Source organism: Monodelphis domestica, chromosome 1, assembly GCF_027887165.1.
Source record: "Monodelphis domestica isolate mMonDom1 chromosome 1, mMonDom1.pri, whole genome shotgun sequence".
In the NCBI taxonomy this organism is placed as follows: domain Eukaryota; kingdom Metazoa; phylum Chordata; class Mammalia; order Didelphimorphia; family Didelphidae; genus Monodelphis; species Monodelphis domestica.
Window position 1 is genome coordinate 442,775,210 of NC_077227.1, and position 22,562 is coordinate 442,797,771.

The 22,562-nt window shown below is 37.8% G+C and overlaps 2 protein-coding genes across 4 annotated transcripts in view; one reads left to right on the plus strand and one right to left on the minus strand.

Moving 5' to 3' along the window:
• The window catches only part of ITFG1 (integrin alpha FG-GAP repeat containing 1), a 284,002-nt gene extending 263,071 nt beyond the window's left edge, over window positions 1-20,931 (minus strand). Inside the window, exons 1-2 of the mRNA XM_001370113.4 lie at window positions 20,365-20,931; window positions 16,967-17,039 (exon numbers count right to left, since the gene is read on the minus strand). Coding sequence (XP_001370150.1) covers window positions 16,967-17,039; window positions 20,365-20,569 — 278 coding nt within the window. The 5' untranslated portion in view covers window positions 20,570-20,931. The remainder of the gene's footprint in view (window positions 1-16,966; window positions 17,040-20,364) is intronic.
• Window positions 20,932-20,991: 60 nt separating this feature from the next.
• PHKB (phosphorylase kinase regulatory subunit beta) overlaps window positions 20,992-22,562 on the plus strand; it is a 256,746-nt gene continuing 255,175 nt past the window's right edge. For 2 of the 3 annotated variants that reach the window (XM_056812255.1, XM_056812257.1), the window contains exon 1: window positions 20,992-21,129. In XM_056812255.1, coding sequence (XP_056668233.1) covers window positions 21,054-21,129 — 76 coding nt within the window. In that variant the 5' untranslated portion in view covers window positions 20,992-21,053. The remainder of the gene's footprint in view (window positions 21,130-22,562) is intronic. The other variant, XM_056812258.1, reaches the window with a different exon arrangement.

Genomic DNA, 22,562 nt, shown 5'->3' on the forward strand with positions numbered 1-22,562 from the left:
TATTCCTAAATATTTTATATTGTCTAGAGTGATTTTAAATGGAATTTCTCTTTCTAATTCTTGCTGCTGAGATGGATTGGAGATATACAGAAATGCTGATGACTTATGTGGGTTTATTTTGAATCCTACAACAACATTCCTAAAGTTGTTGATTATTTCTACTAGCTTTTTAGTTGATTCTCTAGGATTCTTTAAGTAGACCATCATATCATCTGAAAAGAGTGATAACTTGGTCTCCTCATTGCCTATTTTAATGCCTTCAATTTCTTTTTCTTCTCTAATTGCTACTGCTAGTGTTTCTAGTACAATGTTAAATAATAGAGGTGATAATGGGCATCCTTGTTTCACTTCAGATCTTATTGGGAAAGCTTCCAGTTTGTCCCCATTGCAGCTGATGTTTACCGATGGTTTTAGATAAATACTGTTTACTATTTCTAGGAAAGGCCCTTCTATTCCTATACTTTCCAGTGTTTTCAATAGGAACGAGTGCTGTATTTTGTCGAAGGCATTCTCTGCATCTATTGAGATAATCATGTGATTTTTGTCGGTTTGCTTGTTAATATGGTCAATTATGGGGATGGTTTTCCTAATATTGAACCATCCTTGCATTCCTCGTATGAATCCTACCTGGTCATAATGAATAACCCTTATGATCACTTGTTGGAGTCTTTTTGCTAGCATTCTATTTAAGATTTTTGCATCAATGTTCATTAGGGAGATTGGCCTGTAGTTTTCTTTCTGTTTTTTACTTGTCTGTTTTTGGAATCAGTACCATATTTGTGTCATGAAAGGAATTTGGTAGAATTCCTTTGCTCATTCTGTTATATAGTTTGTATAATATTGGGATTAGCTGTTCTTTGGATGTTTAATAGAATTCATTTGTGAATCCATCTGGTCCCGGATACCTGTTCTTAGGGAGTTCTTTGATGACTTGTTCAATTTCTTTTTCTGATATGGGGTTGTTTAGGTATTCTATTTCTTTCTCTGTTAGTCTAAGCAATTTATATTTTTGTAAATATTAATTCATATCACTAAGATTGTCGTATTTGTTGTCATATAATTGGGCATAATAGTTTTTAATGACTGCCTTAATTTCCTCTACATTTGAGGTGAAGTCTCCCTTTTCATCTTGCATACTGTCAATTTGGTTTTCTTTTTCCTTTTTTAAATAAGATTGACAAGTACTTTGTCCATTTTATTTCTTTTTTCAATGTACCAGTTCCTAGTCTTATTTATTAAATCAATATTTCTATAACATTCAATTTTATTAATTTCTCCTTTGATTTTTAGGATCTCTAACTTAGTTTTCATCTAAGAATTTTTAATTTGTTCACTTTCTTATTTTTTAATTTGCATGCCCAATTCACTGACCTCTGCGCTCCCTAATTTTTTAATATATGAACTCAAGGATATAAATTTTCCCCAAGTACTGCTTTGGTTGTATCCCATGGAATTGGAAAGGATGTCTCATCATTGTCATTTTCTTCAATGAAATTATAAAATTATTTCTATGATTTGTTCTTTAACCAATTTTGGAGAATTGTATAGTTTAATTTCCAATTAATTTTTTATTTGGCTCTCTATGTGCCCTTACTAATTATTATTTTCATTGCATTGTGGTCTGAGAGGGTTGCACTTATTATTTCTGCTCTTTTACTTTTGGTTGCAATGTTTTTATGCCTTAGTACATGGTCAATCTTTGTAAATGTACCATGTGTTGCTGAAAAGACAGTGTATTCCTTTTTTGTCCCTATTTATTTTTCTCCGTACATCTACTAACTCTAATTTTTCTAAGATTTCATTTATTTCTTTTACCTCTTTCTTCTTTATTTTTTGGTTTGATTTATCTAGTTCTGATAGAGGAAGGTTCAGGTCTCCCACTTGTTTTTCTATTTCATCCTTGAGCTCCACTAGTTTCTCCTTTAGAAATTTGGATACTATGCCATTTTGTACATACATGTTGAGTACTGATATTTCCTCATTTTCTATACTGCTTTGTATCAGGATGTAATTACCTTCCCTATCTCTTTTGACTAGATCTATTTTTACTTTGGCTTCGTCAGATATCATGATTGCGACTCCTGACTTCTTTTTCTCAATTGATGGCCAATAGATTTGGTTCCATCTGCTTACTTTTACCCTTTGTGTGTCTACCTTCCATGTGTGTTTCTTGTAGACAGCATATGGCAGGGTTTTGGTTTCTAATCCACTGTGCTATTCACATGCATTTTATGGGTGAGTTCATTCCATTTACATTCAGAGTTATGATTACCAGCTGTGTATTTCCCAGTATTTTGATTTCCACTCCTAGTCCTGCCCTTTCTTCTTTCACTATTTCCTTCGACACCTGTTTTGTTTTTAATCAGACCCTCTAATTCAAACCCTTATTTGACTTCCCTTTCTACTCCCTTTCTTATTCCCCTCTTATTTTCTTTACAGTCTTTTTAAACTACCCTCCCACCCTCTCCCTCCCTTGTATTGCTTCCCTCCCCACCAGTCCGTTTGTTCCCTTCTACTTCCTTATAGGGCACAAATCAATTCTCCGCCCCAATGTATTTGATTGTTCTGCCCTCTGAGTCAATTTCAATGCACATAAGAACTGAGTATTTCCTATCTCCAATCTCTTTACCCTTCCAGTGTATTTATCCTTCCCTTCTGCCATGTGCTTCCTTGTGACATATAAATTTACCCTATTTTGTTTCTATTCCCATTTTTCTTAGTATTAGCCTTTTTTAAAAACCCTAATTGTGTGTATATATATATATATACATACACATGTACACACACATATATATATTTATGAATACATTATCTATATACATATTTATTTCTTGGCATTTCATCCTATACCGTTTAACATTCCCTCTAGATATAATTCTTTTAGCTACCCAGGTGATAATAACAATTTTTAAGAGTTACCAATATCCTCATTTCTTGTAGGGATACATATCATTTTAACTTATTGGGTACCTTAAGAAAAGTTTGTTTGTTTTTTGTTTCATTTTGTTTTTGTTTTCTCCCCTTTCTTAACTACATTTCCATGATTCTCTTGAGTTCTGTGTTTGGGCATCACCTTTTCTGTTCAGATCTGGATTTTTCTTTAAGAATTCTTGGAATTCTTCTATTTTATTAAATGACCATACTTTCCCCTGTAAGAATATGGTCAGTTTTGCTGGGTAGTTGATTCTTGGTTGTAGAATTAGTTCCCTTGCTTTCCAGAATATCATCCATGCCTTTCAGTCCTTCAGTGTGGATGCAGACAGATCTTGTGTTATTCTCACTGTGGTTCCATGGTATCTGAATGACTTCTTCTTGGCAGCTTGTAATATTTTTTCCTTGCTCTGGTAGTTCTTGAATTTGGCTATAACATTCCTGGGTGTTGTCAGTTGGGGATCAAATACAGGAAATGATCTGTGGATTCTTTCAATCTCCACTTTTTCCTCTTGTTCTAGAATATCGGGGCAGTTTTCTTGAATAATTTCCTGTAATATTATCTTCAGGCTTTTTCTTCTGTCATGGTCTTCTGCTAGACCAATGATTCTTAAATTGTCTCTCCTCGAACGATTTTCTAAATCCTCTGTTTTGTGAATGAGATGCTTCATATTTTCCTCAACTTTCTCATTCTTTTGGTTTTGTTTTATAGTGTCTTGCTGCCTTGTGAGGTCACTTAATTCTAGTTGTTGTATTCTGGTTCTTAAAGACTGGATTTCATTCCTGGTTTTTTGGTCATCCTTCTCTTTGGTCTGATTTTCTTTGGAGGTCACCTTTTATCTTCTTGGCCTCATCCTTCATCTCCTTTGCCTCATTTCCAAGCTGATTAATTTTGGCTTTCAAGACACTATTTTCTCATTTTAGTTCAAGTGCCTGTTTCCAGATGACTTATCTTGCTTTTTAGGTTCTTTTCCTAGTTGTCTTCAGCCTCTCGTAATTGTATTTTGAACTGTATTTTGAGTTCTTCCAAAGGCTGTGTCCAATTTGCTGGAGGTTTCTGTGTTTTTGCTTGAGGTTCCTTGATCCTCCTCAGTTACATTTGCTCTTTGTTCATTGCCTGGATAGAAGCTGTCCATTGTAGTTTCTTTTTTATTTTTCTGTGGTTTGCTCATATTTACCCCTTCTTTTCCTCCAGTAGTAGCACTCTTGCTCCTCTAGTTATGTGCTGGATCTGTGGGTTTGGGTTTTTCTGTCAGTCTTCACCTTTGGAGTTTTGTCAGCAAATCTCTCAGAGCAGTCTGTGGGGGAGGCTGTTGGAGCTTGAGCTTCCCTCTGAAGGCTTAATGAGATTAAGCCCAGGAAGGTGAACTTGCAGAGCTGGATGTTCCCTGAGGACAAAACCTTGGGAAGGGGAGGAGGGAATATGGAGTGTCTCTGCTGCTGTGACTAGGCTGCCTCCTCTGTGCTTCTCCTCAAACTCCCTCCCAGCCGCTCATGTTCAAAGCCCTGAGTTTGGCACAGTTTTGCCTGTAAGGTACTCCCTCCAGACTAGTGCCCCTGCCCACCCAGGGATTCCAGGCACTGCTGGAGGTTCAGTACTGTAGGTGGGGGAGGGGTCTTGGGACCTTCCTTCTTCTTTCCCCTTAAACCCGAGTGTTCTTGAATTCAGGCTTTTTGGGGGCATACCTTTTAAGTTGAGTCCAGCAGGAGGGTTCCTTAGCTCTGTCCTGTTGTTAGATTTGGTTTTGAGTCCCCTAGGAGCATTTTGTTTTTAATCAGTGAGGAAGGGTTTTCCGAGGTCTGAACTTTCACTATCTCTATGCTTCCATCTTGACTCTGCCTTCTCTACTTTTTAATATAATGGACTAGAATAAAATTTTTCAGTATGAGCATTCACACCTCAGAAATTGGCATTTTTGCAAATGAGGGCTTGGTTTATTGCTTTGTTGATTGTCTTGACTTAAGAAAGTGATGGAGAAAAAGTTAATAATGCAGACTAAACTTAAAGTGTGGGATGATGGTGGTCGAGGTAGTGGTGGTGGTTTGACCTGTTGGGTGCATGTTGTTTACTATCTGTTCCCCTCAATGCCCTGCTATTTCAGATAGGCTAGCTTGCCTGTCCTGTGAATGGTAACTGGATATCTGGCAATTGATGGGGATGGGAAGCTCCTTCTTCACAAAAGCCATCTCCCCACAAGATGGCTGAGAGTTGTGTTAGAAGAACTGTGATCTTGAGAAATGATTCCAGTCCTAGGGTTCTTGTGTCCAGTTGCTTGTCTGTGGCGGTTTATGCTGGTGTGTGGTAAAGAAGGTGGTCTCTTTCACAATGACTTCTACCCTCAATGATGGCTATGAGGACTGGGCTGGAAGCAAGTCTGGTGGTTTGGAGGACACAACTATTCTCAAGGTTCTTGGGGAAAGGTGTCTCCTTTAGGTGCCATGGGAAGATGATGGTCATGGTGGTGTTGGTTCAACTGGCCTGGCACATAATGACTCCTGCCTCTCCCTGGGATGCTTTCCTGCTTCAGTGAGGTAGGCAGGGCCCATGTGTCTTTATTTTTTTCCTTCCCCCAAATCAAAGCAACTTAAAAAAAAAATTTAGATCAATGAGGAAACATTTTTGAAATGCCTATTTACTCTTTCTAATTTTACCCACACATCATTTCCCTCATTACTACCCCATTTCTTTTCCTACTCAGAATAGAATACGTCCTTTAAATCAATAACTAATTTGAATTTTCACCTAATGAAGTTAACCAGCTTCTCATTCAACTTCCCCAGTTTCAACTGGTCAATAAAAGTTGAGGTGTGGGGGAATTCCCCCCAAATGCTTTCTGATTCAGCTCTATTGAACAAACATTTAAGAACCTACTACCTTAAAAAAAATTTTTTTTAAACCAACTACCTAGTTCCTAAATTACCACTGTTAATTACAGTAGGGCCTGTTATCTAAAAAAAGAATACAGCAGTCCCTTCTCCTTCAATCCAACCTGTACATCCCCTCAAATACCATGACCTCCAAGTCATTAATTTCTTCAGTTCCAGTGACCTACACTTTCATTACCCCTACACCACACACAGGATGACTATGACATTGATCTTCAATGTAAGCTCTGTGGTCTTTCCTCTACTCTTTCTTGACATTATATCTTCTCCTCTCCTTCCTGAATCTAATCTCTGGTGAAAACTTCATCTTTCTCCTTTCCAAGACCAACTTCTCTATCTATGTATATGATATACCTGACCTCCTGTCTACTATAACAGATTTCTCTTATGAGCATTCCTTTTCTCTAATCTTTAAACTCTCCTTATGTCCAGGTTTCTTTCTTGGTATCTTTCCTTATCCTGAAAAAAAACAACAAAACCCCTCACTATACTCCAACATCCTATCAAGCTTGAGTGTCCTGGCTTGTTGCATTACTACTAGTAGCAAAGTTCATTACATTGGATTGTTCCGTAATGTTTTACTTTCTGTGTACATTGTTCTTCTGGTTCTGCTCATTTCACTCTGCATGAATTCATTGACATTCTGCCAGTTCATATAGAAATCCTCCAGATCATCAATGCTTATCAGCACAATAGTATTCCATCACTACCATATACCATAATTTGTTCAGCCATTCCCAAACTGAGGGACACTTCTTCATTTTCCAGTTTTTTTGCCACCACAAAGAGTGTGACTACGAATATTTTTGTACAAGTATCTTTCCTAATTATCTCTTTGGAGTATAAACCTAGGAGTGGTATTGCTGGAACAAAGGGTATACATTCTTTTAAAGTCCTTTCTGCATAATTCCATATTGCCTTTCAGAATGAATGGATTAATTCACAACTCCATGACCAATGCATTAGGGTCCAGATTTTGCGACAACCTCTCCAACATTTATTATTTTCTTTTACTGTCATATTGGCCAATCTGCTAAGTATGAGGTAGTACCTCAATGTTGTTTTGATTTGCATTTCTCTAATTATGAGAGATTTAAGTGACTTTTTCCATGTGTTTATTGATAGTTTTGATCTCTTAATCTGAATACTGCCTATTCATAACCCTTGACAACTTGTCAGTGGGAGAGTGGACTAATTTTTTTTTATAACTGACTTAGCTCCTTATAAATTTGAGAAATGAGACCTCTGTCAGAGGTTTTTGTTATAAATTTTTTTCTCCAATTTGTTGCTTCCATTCTAATTTTGGTTGGATTGGTTTTGTTCGTACAGAACCTTTTTAATATAATGTAATCAAAATGATTCATTTTACATTTTGTACTATTCTTGTCTGATTCATTTTATTTTATTTTTTTAGGTAGATTTTATATTATTTTATTTTTTTCCATTTGAAAAAGCATATTTAGTCAATTTAGAACATTATTTCTTGGTTACAATAATCACATTGTTTCCCTCCCATCCCTCCACACACTCTTCCCGCAGCCAACACGCAACTTCATTGGATATTACTTGTGTCCTTGATCAAACCCATTTCCATGTTGTTGTTTACATTACAATAGGATGTTCATTTAGAGTCTACATCCCCAACAATATGCCTTTGACCCATATATTCAAGCAGTTGTTTTTCCTTGGTGTTTTTACTCCCACAGTGTTTCCTCTGGATGTGGATAGTTGTTTTTCTTGTAGGTTCCTCTGAGTTGTTCAGGGTCATTGCTTTGCCATTAACAGAGAAGTCCATTACATTCGATTGTACCACAGTATATCAGTCTCTGTGTACAATGTTTTCTTGGTTCTGCTCCTCTCACTCTGCATCAATTCCTGGAGGTTGTTCCGGTCCCCGTGGAATTCCTCCACTTTATTATTCCTTTAAGCAAATAGTATTCTATCATCAACATATGCCACAATTTGTTCAGCCATTCCCCAGTTGAAAGATATACCCTCATTTTCCAATTTTTTGCCACCACAAAGAGTGCAGCTATGAATATTTTTGTACATGTCTTTTTCCTTATTATCTCTTTGGGGTACAAACTCAGCAGTGCTATGGCTGGATCAAAGGGCAGACAGTCTTTTATTGCCCTTTGGGCATAGTTCCAAATTGCCCTCCAGAAAGGTTAGATCAGTTTACAGCTCCACCAGCAATGAAGTAATGTCCCAACTTTGCCACATCCCCTCCAACATTCATTACTTTCCTTTGCTGTCATGTTAGCCAATCTGCTAGGTGTGAGGTGATACCTCAGAGTTATTTTGATTTGCATTTTTCTGATTATAAGAGATTTAGCGCAGTTTTTCATGTGCTTATTAATAGTTTTGATTTCTTTAACTGAAAATTACCTATTCATGTCCCTTGCCCATTTATCAATTTGAGAATTGCTTGATTTTTTGTACAACTGGTTTAGTTCTTTATAAATTTGAGTAGTTAGACCTTTGTCAGAGGTTTCTGTAATAAAGATTGTTTCCCAATTTGTTGCTTCCCTTCTAATTTTGGATGCATTAGTTTTGTTTGTACAAAACCTTTTTAATTTGATGTAATGAAAATTATTGATTTTGCATTTTGTGATTTTTTTCTAGCTCTTGCTTGGTTTTAAAGTCTTTCCTTTCCCAAAGATCTGACTAGTAGACTATTCTGTGTTCACCTAATTTGCTTATAGTTTCCTTCTTTATGTTCAGGTCATTCACCAATTCTGAGTTTATATTGGTGAAGGGTGTGAGATATTGATGCAATCCTAATCTCTCTATTACAGCCTTCCAATTTTCCCAGCAGTTTTTATCAAAAAGTGGGTTTTAGTCCCCCAAACTGGGATCTTTGGGTTTCTCATAGGCTGTCATACTGAAGTCATTTACCCCAAGTCTATTCCAGTGATCCTCCTTTCTGTCTCTTAGCCAGTACCAAATTGTTTTGATAACCACTGCTTTATAGTATAGTTTGTGATCTGGGTTCAGGTCATTCACCAATTCTGAGTTTATATTGGTGAAGGGTGTGAGATATTGATGCAATCCTAATCTCTCTATTACAGCCTTCCAATTTTCCCAGCAGTTTTTATCAAAAAGTGGGTTTTAGTCCCCCAAACTGGGATCTTTGGGTTTCTCATAGGCTGTCATACTGAAGTCATTTACCCCAAGTCTATTCCAGTGATCCTCCTTTCTGTCTCTTAGCCAGTACCAAATTGTTTTGATAACCACTGCTTTATAGTATAGTTTGTGATCTGGGACTGCAAGTCCTCCTTCCTTTGCATTTTTTTCATGATTTCCCTGGATATCCTTGATCTTTTGTTCTTCCAAATGAAATTTGTTATGTGTTTTTCTAATTTTGTAAAGAAGTTTTTTGGTAGTTCAATGGGTATGGCACTAAATAAGTAAATAAGATTGGGTAGGGTGGTCATTTTTATTATGTTAGCTCTTCCCCCCTATGAGCAATCAATATTTTTCCAATTGTTTAGATCTGGTTTTAATTATGTGGAGTGTTTTGTAGTTGTGTTCATATAGTTCCTGTGTTTGTCTCGGCAGATAGATTCCTATGAATTTCATTTTGTCTAGGGTGATTTTAAATGGAATTTCTCTTTCTAATTCTTGCTGCTGAGATGGATTGGAGATATATTGAAATGCTGATGACTTATACGGGTTTATTTTGTATCCTGCAACTTTGCTAAAGCTGTTGATTATTTCTACTAGCTTTTTGGTTAATTCTCTAGGATTCTTTAAGTAGACCATCATATTATCCCCAAAGAGTGATAGCTTGGTCTTCTCATTACCAATTTTAATATATTCAATTTCTTTTTCTTCTCTAATTGCTATTGCTAGTGTTCCTAGTACAATGATAAATAATAGAGGTGATAATGGGCATCTTTGTTCCACTTCAGATCTTATTGAGAAGGCTTCCAGTTTGTCCCCATTGCAGATTATGTTTGCTGATGGTTTTAGATATATACTGTTTACTATTTCTAGGAAAGGCCCTTCTATTCCTATACTTTCTAGTGTTTTCAATAGGAATGGCTGTTGTATTTTATTAAAGGCTTTTCCTGCATCTATTGAGATAATCATGGGATTGTTGTCAGTTGCTTTTTAATATGGCCAATTATGTGGATGGTTTTCCTAATATTGAACTATCCTTGCATTCCTCTTATGAATCCTACCTGGTCATAGTGAATAATCCTTGTGATGACTTGCTGGAGTCTTTTTGCTAGTATCCTATTTAAGATTTTTGCATCTATATTCATTAAGGAGATTGGTCTATAGTTTTCTTTCTCTGATTTTGACCTGTAAAATGTTTATGTCGTAAAATGAATTTGGTAGAACTCCTTTGCTTATTCTGTCAAATAGTTTGTATAATATTGGGATTAGTTGTTCTTTGAATGTTTGATAGAATTCATTTGTGAATCCATCTGGACCTGGGGATTTTTTCTTAGGGAGTTCTTTGATGGCTTGTACAATTTCTTTTCCTGATATGGGGTTGTTTAGGTAATTTATTTCTTCCTGTTAGTCTAGGCAATTTATATTTTTGTAAGTATTCATCCATATCACCTAGATTGCCATATTTGTTGCCATATGGGCATAGTAGTTTTTAATGATTGCCTTAATTTCTTCTTCAGTGGAGGTGAGGTCTCCCTTTTCATCTTGGATACTGTCAATTTGGTTTTTTTCTTTCCTTTTTTTAATTAGACTGACTAGTACTTTGTCAATTTTATTTGTTTTTTCAAAGTACCAGCTTCTAGTCTTATTTATTAAATCAATAGTTCTTTGACTTTCAATTTTATTAATTTCTCCTTTCATTTTTAGGATCTCTAATTTAGTCTTCATCTGAGGATTTTTAGTTTGTTCACTTTCTCGTTTTTTTTAATTTGCATGCCCATTACATTGACCTCTGCCCTTCTTAATTTGTTAATATATGAACTCAAGGATATAAATTTGACCCCGAGTACTGCTTTGGCTGCATCCCATAGGTTTTGAAAGGATGTCTCATCATTGTCATTTTCTTCAATGAAGTTATGTTTCTACGATTTGTTCTTTAACTAACTGGTTTTGGAGAATCATATTGTTTAATTTTCAATTAATTTTTGATTTACATCTCCATGTACCCTTACTAATTATTATTTTCATTGCATTTTGATCTGAGAAGGTTGCATTTATTATTTCTGCTCTTTTGCACTCGTTTGCAATGTTTTTATGCTCTAATACATGGTCAATTTTTGTGAATGTACCATTGCAGCTGTAAACAAAGCATATTCCTTTTTGTCCCTATTTATTTTTCTCCAAATATCTACTAACTCTAATTTTTCTAAGATTTCATTCATTTCTCTAACCTCTTTCTTCTTTATGTTTTGGTTTGATTTTTCTAGTTTGGATGGAGGAAGGTTCAGGTCTCCAACTAGTATAGTTTGTCTATCTATTTCATCCTTGAGCTCCTATAGTTTTTCCTTTAGAAATTTGGATGTTATTCCATTTGGTGCATACATGTTGAGTACAGATATTTCCTCATTGTCTATACTGCCTTTTATGAGGATGTAATTACCTTCCCTATCTCTTTTGACTAGATCTATTCTTACTTTGGCTTCGTCAGATATCATGGTTGAGACTCCTGCCTTCTTTTTATCAGTTGAGGCCCAATAGATTTGGCTCCATCCTTTTACTTTCACCCTTTGCGTATCTATCTTCTTCATGCGTGTTTCTTGTAAATAGTATATGGTAGGGTTTTGGATTCTAATCCACTCTATTTGCTTGCGTTTTATGGGTGAGTTCATTTCATTCACATTCAGAGTTATGATTACTAGCTGTGTATTTCCTAGCATTTTGATCTCTACTCCTGGTCCTGCCTTTTCTTCTTTCACTATTTCCTTCTATACCAATGTTTGTTTATAATCAGTCCCCCTAGTTCCCATCCTTATTTTACTTCCCTTTCTACCCCCCTCCCTTTTTATTCACCCCTTTATTTTCCCTGTAGTCTTTCTAAAGTTGCCCCCCCACCTTCTCCCTCCCTTGCACTGTTTCCCTCCCCACCAGTCCCTTTGTTAACCTTCTACTCCCCATATAGGGTGCAAATCTATTCTCTGCCCCAATGGATTGGATTGTTCTTCCCTCTTTGGGTAAATTTCAAAGCACATAAGAGTTGAGTATTTCCTATCTCCAACCTCTTTACCTTTCCAGTATATTGTTCTCTACCCTCCCGCCATGAGGTTCTTTGTGACATATAAATTTACCCCCATTTGTTTGTTTTCCCATTTCTTTTAGTATTAACCTCTTTTTTAAGCTCTTGTTGTGTATATATATATATATATATATATATATATATATATATGTATGTATATATCAATCACACAGACATGTATATGTATTTATGCATGCATATATCCATATACCTATTTATGTCTTGTCCTTTGATCCTATACTGAGTGTCTGTTTGCTCTAAGTGTAATTCTTCTAGCTGCCCAGGTGATAGCAACAGTTTTTAAGAGTTACCAGTGACCTCTTTTCTTATAGGAATACAAATAATTTTAACTTATTGAGTCTCTTAAACCTTTTTTTTTGTTTTTGTCTTGTTTTTCTTTTCTCCCTCTTTTTTAATTACCTTTTGATGATTCTCTTGAGTTCTGTGCTTGGACATCAAATTTTCTGTTCATGTCTAGTCTTTTCTTTACAAATTCCTGGAATTCTTGTATTTTGTTGAATGACCATACTTTCCCCTGTAAGAATATATTCAGTTTTGCTGGGTAGTTGATTCTTGGTTGTAGACCTAGTTCCCTTGCTTTCCGGAATATCATATTCCATGCCTTAATCCTTCAGTGTGATGCAGCCAGATCCTGAGTTATGCTCACTGTGGTTCCCATGGTATCTGAATGACTTCTTCTTGGCAGCTTGTGATATCTTTCCTTTGGTCTGATAGTTCTTGAATTTGGCTATAACATTACTGGGTGTTGTCAGATGGGGATATGTACATGAGGTGATCTGTGGATTCTTTCAATCTCCATTGCCTGATTAATTTTAAAGGTGTTCACAAATGACTATCAACTTATCTTCCCAACCTTATTATACACTACTTTCCTTCCTACAATCTGTGATTCATCCAGACTGGCCTTTTTATTCTCCCTTTTCTCCAGTTCCGAATCAAAATCTTTTCATATCATTCTCTATTCTTCATTTGCTCGACTTGGAAGAAAAGTTAGCAGTATTACTTTCTAAGACCAATCCCTTTACTTGTGCTCAAATTAGAACTCATCTCTCCTGGGAAAATGCCTCTCTAATCACTCATTCCCTAGCTCCTTCCCTACTATATATATATATATATATATAAAAACCATGTCTTCTTCCTTATCAATCTTCATTTAAATCTGTCACCACCTTAAGCTATCTTGCTGTATCTGGCCTCCTTTTCACAGAAAATGCTCTCTACTCTCATAGTCTTCATTCCTCAATACCTATCACTCTTCATTTTCCAATCTTGACAGTGATCAAATCATTCAAGTCAAGCAGTATTTGCTCATCATTGAATCTGATGTCCTTTTCTCAATTCTCATCATTCTTGATCTCTCTGCAACTTCTCCTTCTTTTGACCATGTAGTCCTCCCTACTTCAATGATCCTTTGCTCTTCTGCTTCCTGTCTGGCCACTTGTTTTCAGTCATTTATGATAGATACCTTTCATTGTCCTGCCAGTAACTATGGCTGTCCTTGGAGGCTCTATCTAGAGTTTTCTCTTTTCTCTTTAAACTACTTTTGATGTTGTCATCATCAAGTGGTTCTGTTATAAACACTAAACAAAGGACTCTCAAATCTGTATTTCCTAGCCCTAATCACCCTCCTGAGCTCTAGTTTTAACATCATGAACTACAAGTTGGAGATATCCAACTGCAAATCTCATGAGTAAATTCAATGTGCCCACAACAATTCATTTTCTCTTATACATCAAAGCCACCTCTTCCTCAAGCTTCCCATTATCTGTTAAAGGCAATATCATCTTTCTAGTCAAGCAGGTTAGTGATCTAAGAGTGATTCTAAACTCTAGTCATTGTCTCACTCCCCTCCAATCTAAATCAGTTCATTTTTCTTTCTTGTTGTTTTTACCACAGTAATATCTCTTGGTATTAGTGATTTCTAACCTCATTAACCGTTTCCTTCTCCTTCTCCTTTCCTACCCCCCCCTCCCCCGTATAGGTCGTATTATTATATATTTTCTTGCTTGGACTATTGAATCAGCCTCCTAAGTGGCCTGGATGCTTCTAGTCTCTCTTCTCTTCAGTATATAATCCAAAAATGTGTTAAAACCATCTTTATAAAGCTGTGAATCTTAAAACTACTCAGACTCTACTTCAGAAGATTTGATTAAGCAATCCCTCTCTCCCTCTCTCCCTCTCCCTCCCTCCCCCCACCCCCCCCTCTCTCTCTCTCTCTCTCCTTCCCTTAATTCCTTCATTTATATTAATTAAAATTAAAATCTCCATAAAACCCCACTGACTTGGATATTTTTCACATTTGGGAATTTTTCCATGGCAATTTTTAAAATTTTTTGTTTAAATCAAGACACTAAAAATTATCTTTACAATTTGGCTGAAACCTTTACAGTTTTGGCAATTCACAGTCTTGGTAAAACCACATTTTCATGGTTACAAAGCAGAAGTCATGGCACTCTCCTACTCAAGAATCTTCAATGGTTCTCTGTACTGATGCTAGGAAAAAATAAAATCCTACTCAGCTAAATATTTAAAATTCTTCACAATCTGGTTTTATAAGCCTTTCCAAGTTTATTTCACATTAATTCCCTACATACATGATACACTCCAGAAAAACTGACTAGGACATGCTCACTGTCCCCTCATTCTCCAATTGCATCTTTCACCTTTGGCAAAGAATGTACTACCTCCTCATCTCACCCTATTATAACACTGGTTCTTAACTTGGGATTGGTGAAATTAAAAAAAAAATCTAGAAAACTGCATTTCCAATATTATCTTGGTTTCTTTTGGAATTATAGTATTTCATTTTATATATTTAAAAACATGATTCTGAGAAAAGGTTCCTAGGTTTTGCCAGATGACCAGAAGGGCCCATGACTCTCCAAAATGTTAAGTAACCCATTTGAGAATCCAAAATTTCTATTATAAGAAGCCTTTTCTCATGGGAGGAGAGGGGGAAGGGTTGGAGTATTTTAAATCAATCTTTTTCATTGAACATGTTTTTAAAAATTGATTACATTTGGGTTTGCAGGGTATGCTATTTTTTTGGTGTTGACTTCTTTTTTTAGAATGTTATATCATTCCTTTCTGTATTTTCTTGTAGATTGCATCATTTGGATTCCTTTGCATTTTAAAGTCTTTTTTTCCTGGTTACTTGCAGATTTGTTTGTTATTGGTGAAACTGTGAAGTTAATCCTCACATATCTTGCAGTTTGAAGTATATATTTTTTCTCGAAGTGAGCTTTGGATTTTTAAAATTGGTGTTATTTTTTTGCATTCAGAAGTTCTTGGCAGATTTTCTTTTTATTTCTTTTATTTTTATCATTTCTTCCATCATGAAGTTTAGAGGTTTTTTTAAAAACAACTGTTATGTTCTTATTGGAAGTTTATGATACTGAATTTTCTTTACATAACATGTATTTCATATCAATGTTTTTCATTTGTAAAGGTATATGTTCTTTTAGATCATATGTGTCAATCTCAAAAGGTCAAACCTGCAAAACTACTGGAAACAGATAAAAATTGGGAATTTAAAAAATTTGGAAATGCTTAACAAAATAAATATATTATACAACAAGTAATGTTATTCTGGGGTTTTCTAAATCAATATGCAGCTACCTGTTTCTCTTTGAGCTTGACTGCTACATTTTATATATTTTTTGTTTCTCTTTTGATTCTGTGGTGAGACTTGCCACCATGGATTTATTAACCTATTTATTTAGATATACTTGTGATATTTTGGTTGTATTGCTATTTATCTTCCCTTCTGATTTAGGTATGTATAATTGCTGATGATTTATCTGCATGTGCTCAAAGTTTTAACTGAATGTTTTTCTTCCTGATATCTATAGTCATTTTGCTTCTTTTGTTTTTCATATAATTCTCTTTTGTTCACTTTCTGAGTTCTTTGATAATGCATTTGCTTCTTGGGGCTGGACATCAAAGCTACTTCAGTTTCCTTTTACAGTAGCCCTCTTTACTGGCCCTTCTCTGAAGAACTGGTCTGGGTTGTCCTGGATGAGTCTCCCCTTTCCCTCAAGCTTAGTTTAACCCTATATGACAGTTATCACCTACTTCAATTGTCTCTATTCTTTAGTCCTATGATAAGACTGAGTGTGTGCTACTTTTTGCAGGATTAAGAGAGGTTGGATAGTATATTTTGGGCAGAATTTTGCTCCTTTGGGGTACCCAAAAGTAAAGGGTGTCCAAGGTAGTGCAGTCCCCCTGCTCCTACATTTCTCACTTCTGTGTAAATGGCTGGTTAAGAGTTTGTTAAGGCAAAATGCTAGGGTAAAGGAGGGAAAGGTATGCTGACAAAGATTTCATGAGGAGATAAATTCCTGAGTGGGTCCAGAGCAAAGCAGTTGGGTCAGTCTGTGTACCCTACTGGAATGTGGAGGCTGATGAGGTTACTTGTTGGGGAATTTTTATTTTCTCATCTTAGAAAGACAATTGTAATTGTTACACTTCTGTCTCATATTCTTCTTTTGGATTTGTTTGTTTTTGAGGGTTTATAGGTACTGGAGAATATGTCTAGTCTCTGTTTTGCTGATCATATTATCTGCCAATTTATACAGGAAGCCTCTCCTAATCCCCCTAGTTTATCAGTGTTTGGTTTCTCCTCAAATTACCTTGCATTTATTTACTTGTGTAAATGTTTATCTTCCCAAAAGGATGTAACCTCTGCTGTTTTTCATTGTCTGCATTCCCAGTGTCTTGCCCATTATAGGTGGTTTAAAAATGGAATGAATCCCTAAAATAGTATGATATTGAAAATTCAATTTGAATTTTTTCCCAACATCAACTTTAAAACTCATAATTGAAGCTAGACAAAAATCACATAACATGTAGAATAGAGTTTAACCAATTACTTTATATTCATCAGTTTACCAATAAAGAACAATTTATAGGAAGAAAAAAATACATACTTACTTCATGGATAGTGTTACTTTGGGTTTAAAATAGGGCTCCTTCTGGTCTGCTAGAAAGATGATTAAATCATTTCCTAAAAGAAGTGAAAATTGTGTTAGAGAAACCTTGAAGAATTGCATTTGGTTAATAAATAATAGTACTGCTTGACTCTGGCACTTTTATAAAAAAAATTTCAGACACTATTTTCTAAAAATTGAACTTCTGAATTCCCTTTTTTTTCTGACATATTCCATCTTATGTACACACCTAAGGAAATTTAAAACAACCATGCCACTCTAATGGGATAGGGATTCTTATAGAATATCCCATTTCTTGTTCAGTTTTCAAAGCAAGAGAAAAATGGGAAGGAAGATTTATCAAAGATATAAACACAATATTAACAGATGATATTTTCTATCAGGAGCCAGAGTAGCTCATTTCTAAATAGACATTCATTAAAACTCCTTATTGTGCTACTGTATTATGGGGTCAAATCATTCTCTTAAAACATAGCAATAAAAGTAGGCGGATAAAACATTAAAAATCAAGTGTTAATCCTGCTTTCTATGCCAGAGTCATAAGGAGGTTCTAGTATATTTGATTATTAGTAAGGTAACTATTAAAACTTGCAAATAAAAAGACTTATCTAAACTACTTGAAGTTAGCTATCATACCTTCATCTTTTCTTTTTTCCCTTATAGTAGGAAATGTAGTCTGATGTCAGGTCAGGAAGGCCTGAACTTACATTTTATTTCTGATATGTACTAGTTATGTGGTCATGGACAATTCATAGCCTCTCTCAGTATGAGATATAATTTTTCAGAATATCCAATGTACAAGTTGTCATATGCATTGGTGGGCAGAGTTTTTGCACTGGAATTACCTCACAGTAATGAAAATCACATCTGGAACAAAAAAGTACTTACTATGGTGAAGGGCACAAAAAAAGACACTCAAGGAGTAATAGTTGACAAATTGACTTTTTAAAACTTTAATAACTATACATTCTTATGTTTATTAACTGACTATAGCTTATAAAGCAAAACTTAAAAAATATGGATTATGGTTAACAATTTCTCTATTAATACTACCAAAAAAAATAGAGTGAAAAGGAAAGTGCTTGGAGTCTGAGAAAGTTTGTAGTCCCACTGAGGGTCATCGAAAACCTTACTCTGCCTGCTATCAGGTTTCAGATGAAACCAATTTCTTTCCTCTCTTATTTTGAACCAAAATACCCTTCTGCAGATAAATCATCTGTTTTTAAGATTTAGAAAGATTCTGATCAGACAGTTGAGTATCTACATTTCTTAGGATCCACAAATTTGACATAGGCTTAAAATTAAAAGTACGTAAAATCAGGGCAGAGGGGAAAGTGAGAGCCAGGCACATATGGGGAGATCAGAGTACTAAGAAAATACTCGGCATCAAGTTGTGGGGATAGATGGTAAAAGAGAACAATTGGTGGTAGTTAATTTTAAGGAAGAAATGGTTATTGCTGTGACAGCAGGAGGAAAAAAGTAGAAAGTTATCAGTGTCCCATAGGAATGAGGTTATTTTGCATTCTTAAGACTGCTGGAATGGGAGAAAGGCATCTTAAACATGAATTTGGGCATAAGTTATTGGAATTTTAGAATAAGAACCTAAAAGGAAACAAAGTATGGTCCAATATCCTCACTTTACAGGGGAAGAAACTGTGGCCTCCAGAAATGACTTGCCCAAAGTAACATAGCAAGTTTATAACAGAGTCAGGATTTGAAAAGAACATAACTAGGACCAATAATAGTTCCAGAACTAGAACATAAAGAGCCTTATGATAGCATTTCTTCACCAGAACAATTTGTTTTATCCAATGGAACCCAAAGAAAAGGGTAGATGATTTTAGGAATGCCCTAGGGATGAAGAACAGAAAAAAGGAGCTATTATATTTCGGAAGATAGGGATTTTGAGAGGAAAAAGGGAGCTGTTAACATCCTTGAACATGTGTATATGTTCTCATGAAAGTATATGTTGAAGGAGGTTTTTAAGGGGAAAATTGAAGAAAAGGAAACTATGAGTTTGGCAGAAGAGGGAAGAAAGGAAGTAGGAACTATAATAGCCTTTAAAAATGCATATATTGAATAGAAGTGGACAATGTAAAGAGATGCCAGAGCTTCACAGGTTTTGGGCAATGGGGAAGAACAATAAACCATAGGGACACAGAAAATTGGAGGTGAGGGAGTCATAAGGAAAGGTAGACTTTTAAGACTTTAGAGCAAAGAGTTATGAGAAAGGTTGATATTGGATGGGGTGGGAGAGGGAGACAAAGAAGGCAGTATCGTAGGCTAGAAGAGTCATTGAGAGCTATGGATGGATGGAAAGATGAAGTTATTAAGAATTTTTAAAATTTTTTTTATTAAATAAAACAAAACAACAAAACCTTACTGTATATTGGTTCCAAGGCAGAAGAGTAGTAAGGGCTAGGCAATGGAGGTTAAGTGACTTGCCCAGGGTCACTCAGCTGGGAAGTGTCTGAGGCCAGACTTGAATCTAGGACTTCCCGTCTCTAAGTCTGGCCTCAATCCACTGAACTACCTGGCTGTCCCCAAGAATTCTTAGAAAGCTGTGGGAGATAAAGCTGAAAATTAGAAATGGAGGAACAGAAGGACAAAGAGAGGGCCTGAGGATGGCTGAGAAAGGGGAGGCTGTTAAGACTGCAATCAAAAGGATGAAGATTGTGGGGCAAGTCAGGGGCTGAGACTACACCTTAGAAGGCTATCTGTGTTTGGGGGATGGGTAGGGCTTTGTCTAGAGAATGAGAATAAGGATGGTGAAAACAGGAAAGAAGACTGTAAGAACCTAAGTATAGAGATGGGTGGGGGAGGCTGTTAGGGTTCAGAAGAGGGGCAGAGGCAGGGAGGGGGATCTCAGGAGGATGAAAATGGAGGCAGGAAGTAGTGCAGTTAGGGAAATAAGACAAGAGTGGTAAAGGAGGGGAGGGAGGGGCCTGAGGATGGAGATGGGGATTTTCAGATATCTGGAAAAGGGTAGGGACAGGGGCAGGATGCCAAAAGAATGGAGATAGTTGAGGCAAGAAATCGAACTATCAAGAGGAAGTGTTATGATCAGGCTTGGGAGGGGAGATGTTAGGATCTGAGGTTAAAGATGGAGGGCTGTCAGGTCCTACAGATGGGTGGAAATCAGGAAGAGGGGAGTGGTGCTACTGGGGCCTGAGAATGGAGGTAAGGGTGAGTGCCAGGGCTCTGGAGATGGGTGGGAGCAGCAAAGGAAGCTGTTAGGACATGAGGATGGAGGGAGTGGGGTGGGTGTGGGTGTCAGGGATTAGGGAATGGCATGGGAAAGGAAGTGGAGGGTCAGGGGACAGCACAGGGATGGTGGGACAGGGCTGGGAGCGGGGGAAGCTGTCAAGAGGCGACACTGACTTTCCCGCAGCACGAATAGGTCCGTCTGCTTGTCCGAGTTGAAGTCCCCAAAGGCGGCAACGGTCCCCCAGGCCTCAGAGCCAAACAGTTCGGCCGTGACGTTGTGCAGGGCCCTGGCTGAGTCGGGGCCCAGGAGTCCCAGTCCCAGGAGCTGGGCCAGCAGCGCCCAGGTGCCCAGAAGCCGGCCCGCGGCCGCCGCTGCCATCGCTCAGCCGTACTGGCGGCTGGTCCTCCCCAAACTGTCAGTACTTCCTGCCCAAATCCCAGACCCCGAGTCCAGCCCTGGTGCCGGCCCAGGCCCTGGGAGCTTCTCCCGGCAGCCGCCAAGCGTCTAACCCCAGCTCCACCGGAAGCAGCGTCACAACGCTGCGCCCCCGTCTCCGCTGTCCCCAGTTCGGAGAGCTCGGTACTACTCCGACCGCTCCAAGAGGGTTTCCCAGGGTAGGAGAAGCCGGTCCAAACCACTTCCGGGAGGGGCCCCCTTTGCGACAGTGTCGTACGAAGGCGGGGGCGGGGCTGGCGGGACCCGGGGGCGGGTCCCGGAGGCGGGGCATGCGCGGAGGGGCTACCTTGGGGCGTGAACCCGGGTCGCTGGGCGGGGGCAAACCGGGACGTTTTGACCCAGGTGGCAGTGAAAGCAGTGGCGGCGGCGGCAGTTCCCAGCAGCGGTAGCGGCGGCCGCGGTGGCTATGACTGGGGCGAAGGGGCTCATGGCTGACGTCAGCTGGAAGGTCCTGGAGCGGAGGGCCCGCTCTAAGCGTTCAGGTTTGGCACGCGGGCAGCCCCGTTCTTGGAAATAAGTTTGGCCTCTGCGTCCCAGGGAGCAGCGCGCAGCATCTGCTTGGGTGCCTCCAGAGCCTTCGGCTCCCTATCAGGTGGCAGCCCTATTTTTAGAAATAAGTTCTTTCAGCTTCCCCCGAAATCAAGCAATGGCCTCATTTTTAGAAATAAGTTTACCTGTTGTGTCACTCTCTCGAAATCATCTGATGGCCACACAGTTAGAAATGTTGAACCCCTCTTCCCCCTTGTCTCTTTTCAGCACTCCCAAATCAGGTGAAAGCAGCATTGTTTAGAAACGTTTGTCCCTGGTGTGTCTCTACTTCCCCTCCCCGCCCCCATGGCCGCGTTTTTAGAAATTAATTTGTTCCTTATGTCTTTTAAGCTTCTTGAAATCAGATGACAGTTCCATCTTTAAGAAATCAGTTTGCCCGATTTCTCTCCCCACTTCCCTCCTAAATCAGCTGATAGTCCCATTTTTAGAGATAAATTTACCCCACCCCATCCTACCCCATGGTTTTGAAATCGAATTCTTAAGGAACAAGTTTCTTGTTTCAAATTTGCTGATAACTCCACTTTTAGAAATGTTTGTCCCCTGTGTTTCTCTTCACCCACCTAAAATCAAGCCACAGCTCTAATTTAAAAAATAGGATTACTGCTTACATGCCCCCCCTCCATCCCTGCAGATCAAACTTTTGTTTTCTTTCCCTTTTCCCTCCCTGAAATTGGGAAGTGGCTCCCCTCTTTTACTAAAAAAGATTCTCCTCTTTCCATCTGGTCCATTTAGGAGTAGCTTGAGGTCCCCTGGAAATTGTATAGGGCACTACCCTAAATAAAGTTGCCCCTGACCTTTCTGCCCCTGAGCGTCTCCAGCTTTCAGACCCTTACTCTGATGTTAGAAATAAAGTTGCTTACTATCCTGATCCACTTCCAACAAATAAGGTCACCACTCTAGTTCTTAGTTATGAGCTGTCCTCTATCTTTTAAAGTAAACTAGCATTTATTAGGTGCCTACTATATTCCAACTGCTATGCTAAACGCGGGGGATACAAAGGAAGGGGAAAAAAAGGCACCCCTACCTTCAAGAAACTCACCATCTAATGGGAGAGACAATAAGAAATAATATTTCTTCATTTCTGGTCCATGTTCCTCTAAAAACCAGTCTGCTGCCATTATCACTGGAAATAAAAAAGCAAAATTTTAGCCTCTTTACAAACTTCACCTTCCTTTCCTAAGAGTTGTGTGACCCAAAGAAAAGGGGTTTTAAATCATGACCAATGTTATTTCTAGAGAGCTCAGAGTTGGACCATTTTAGGATCTATTTCCCCACATCACTTGTCAGCTCATACTGAGGGAGTGAAATCACCCTTTATTTCACTTCTAGGTTGGAGAATGAGACCATTCCTTGAGGTTGCAAGGTC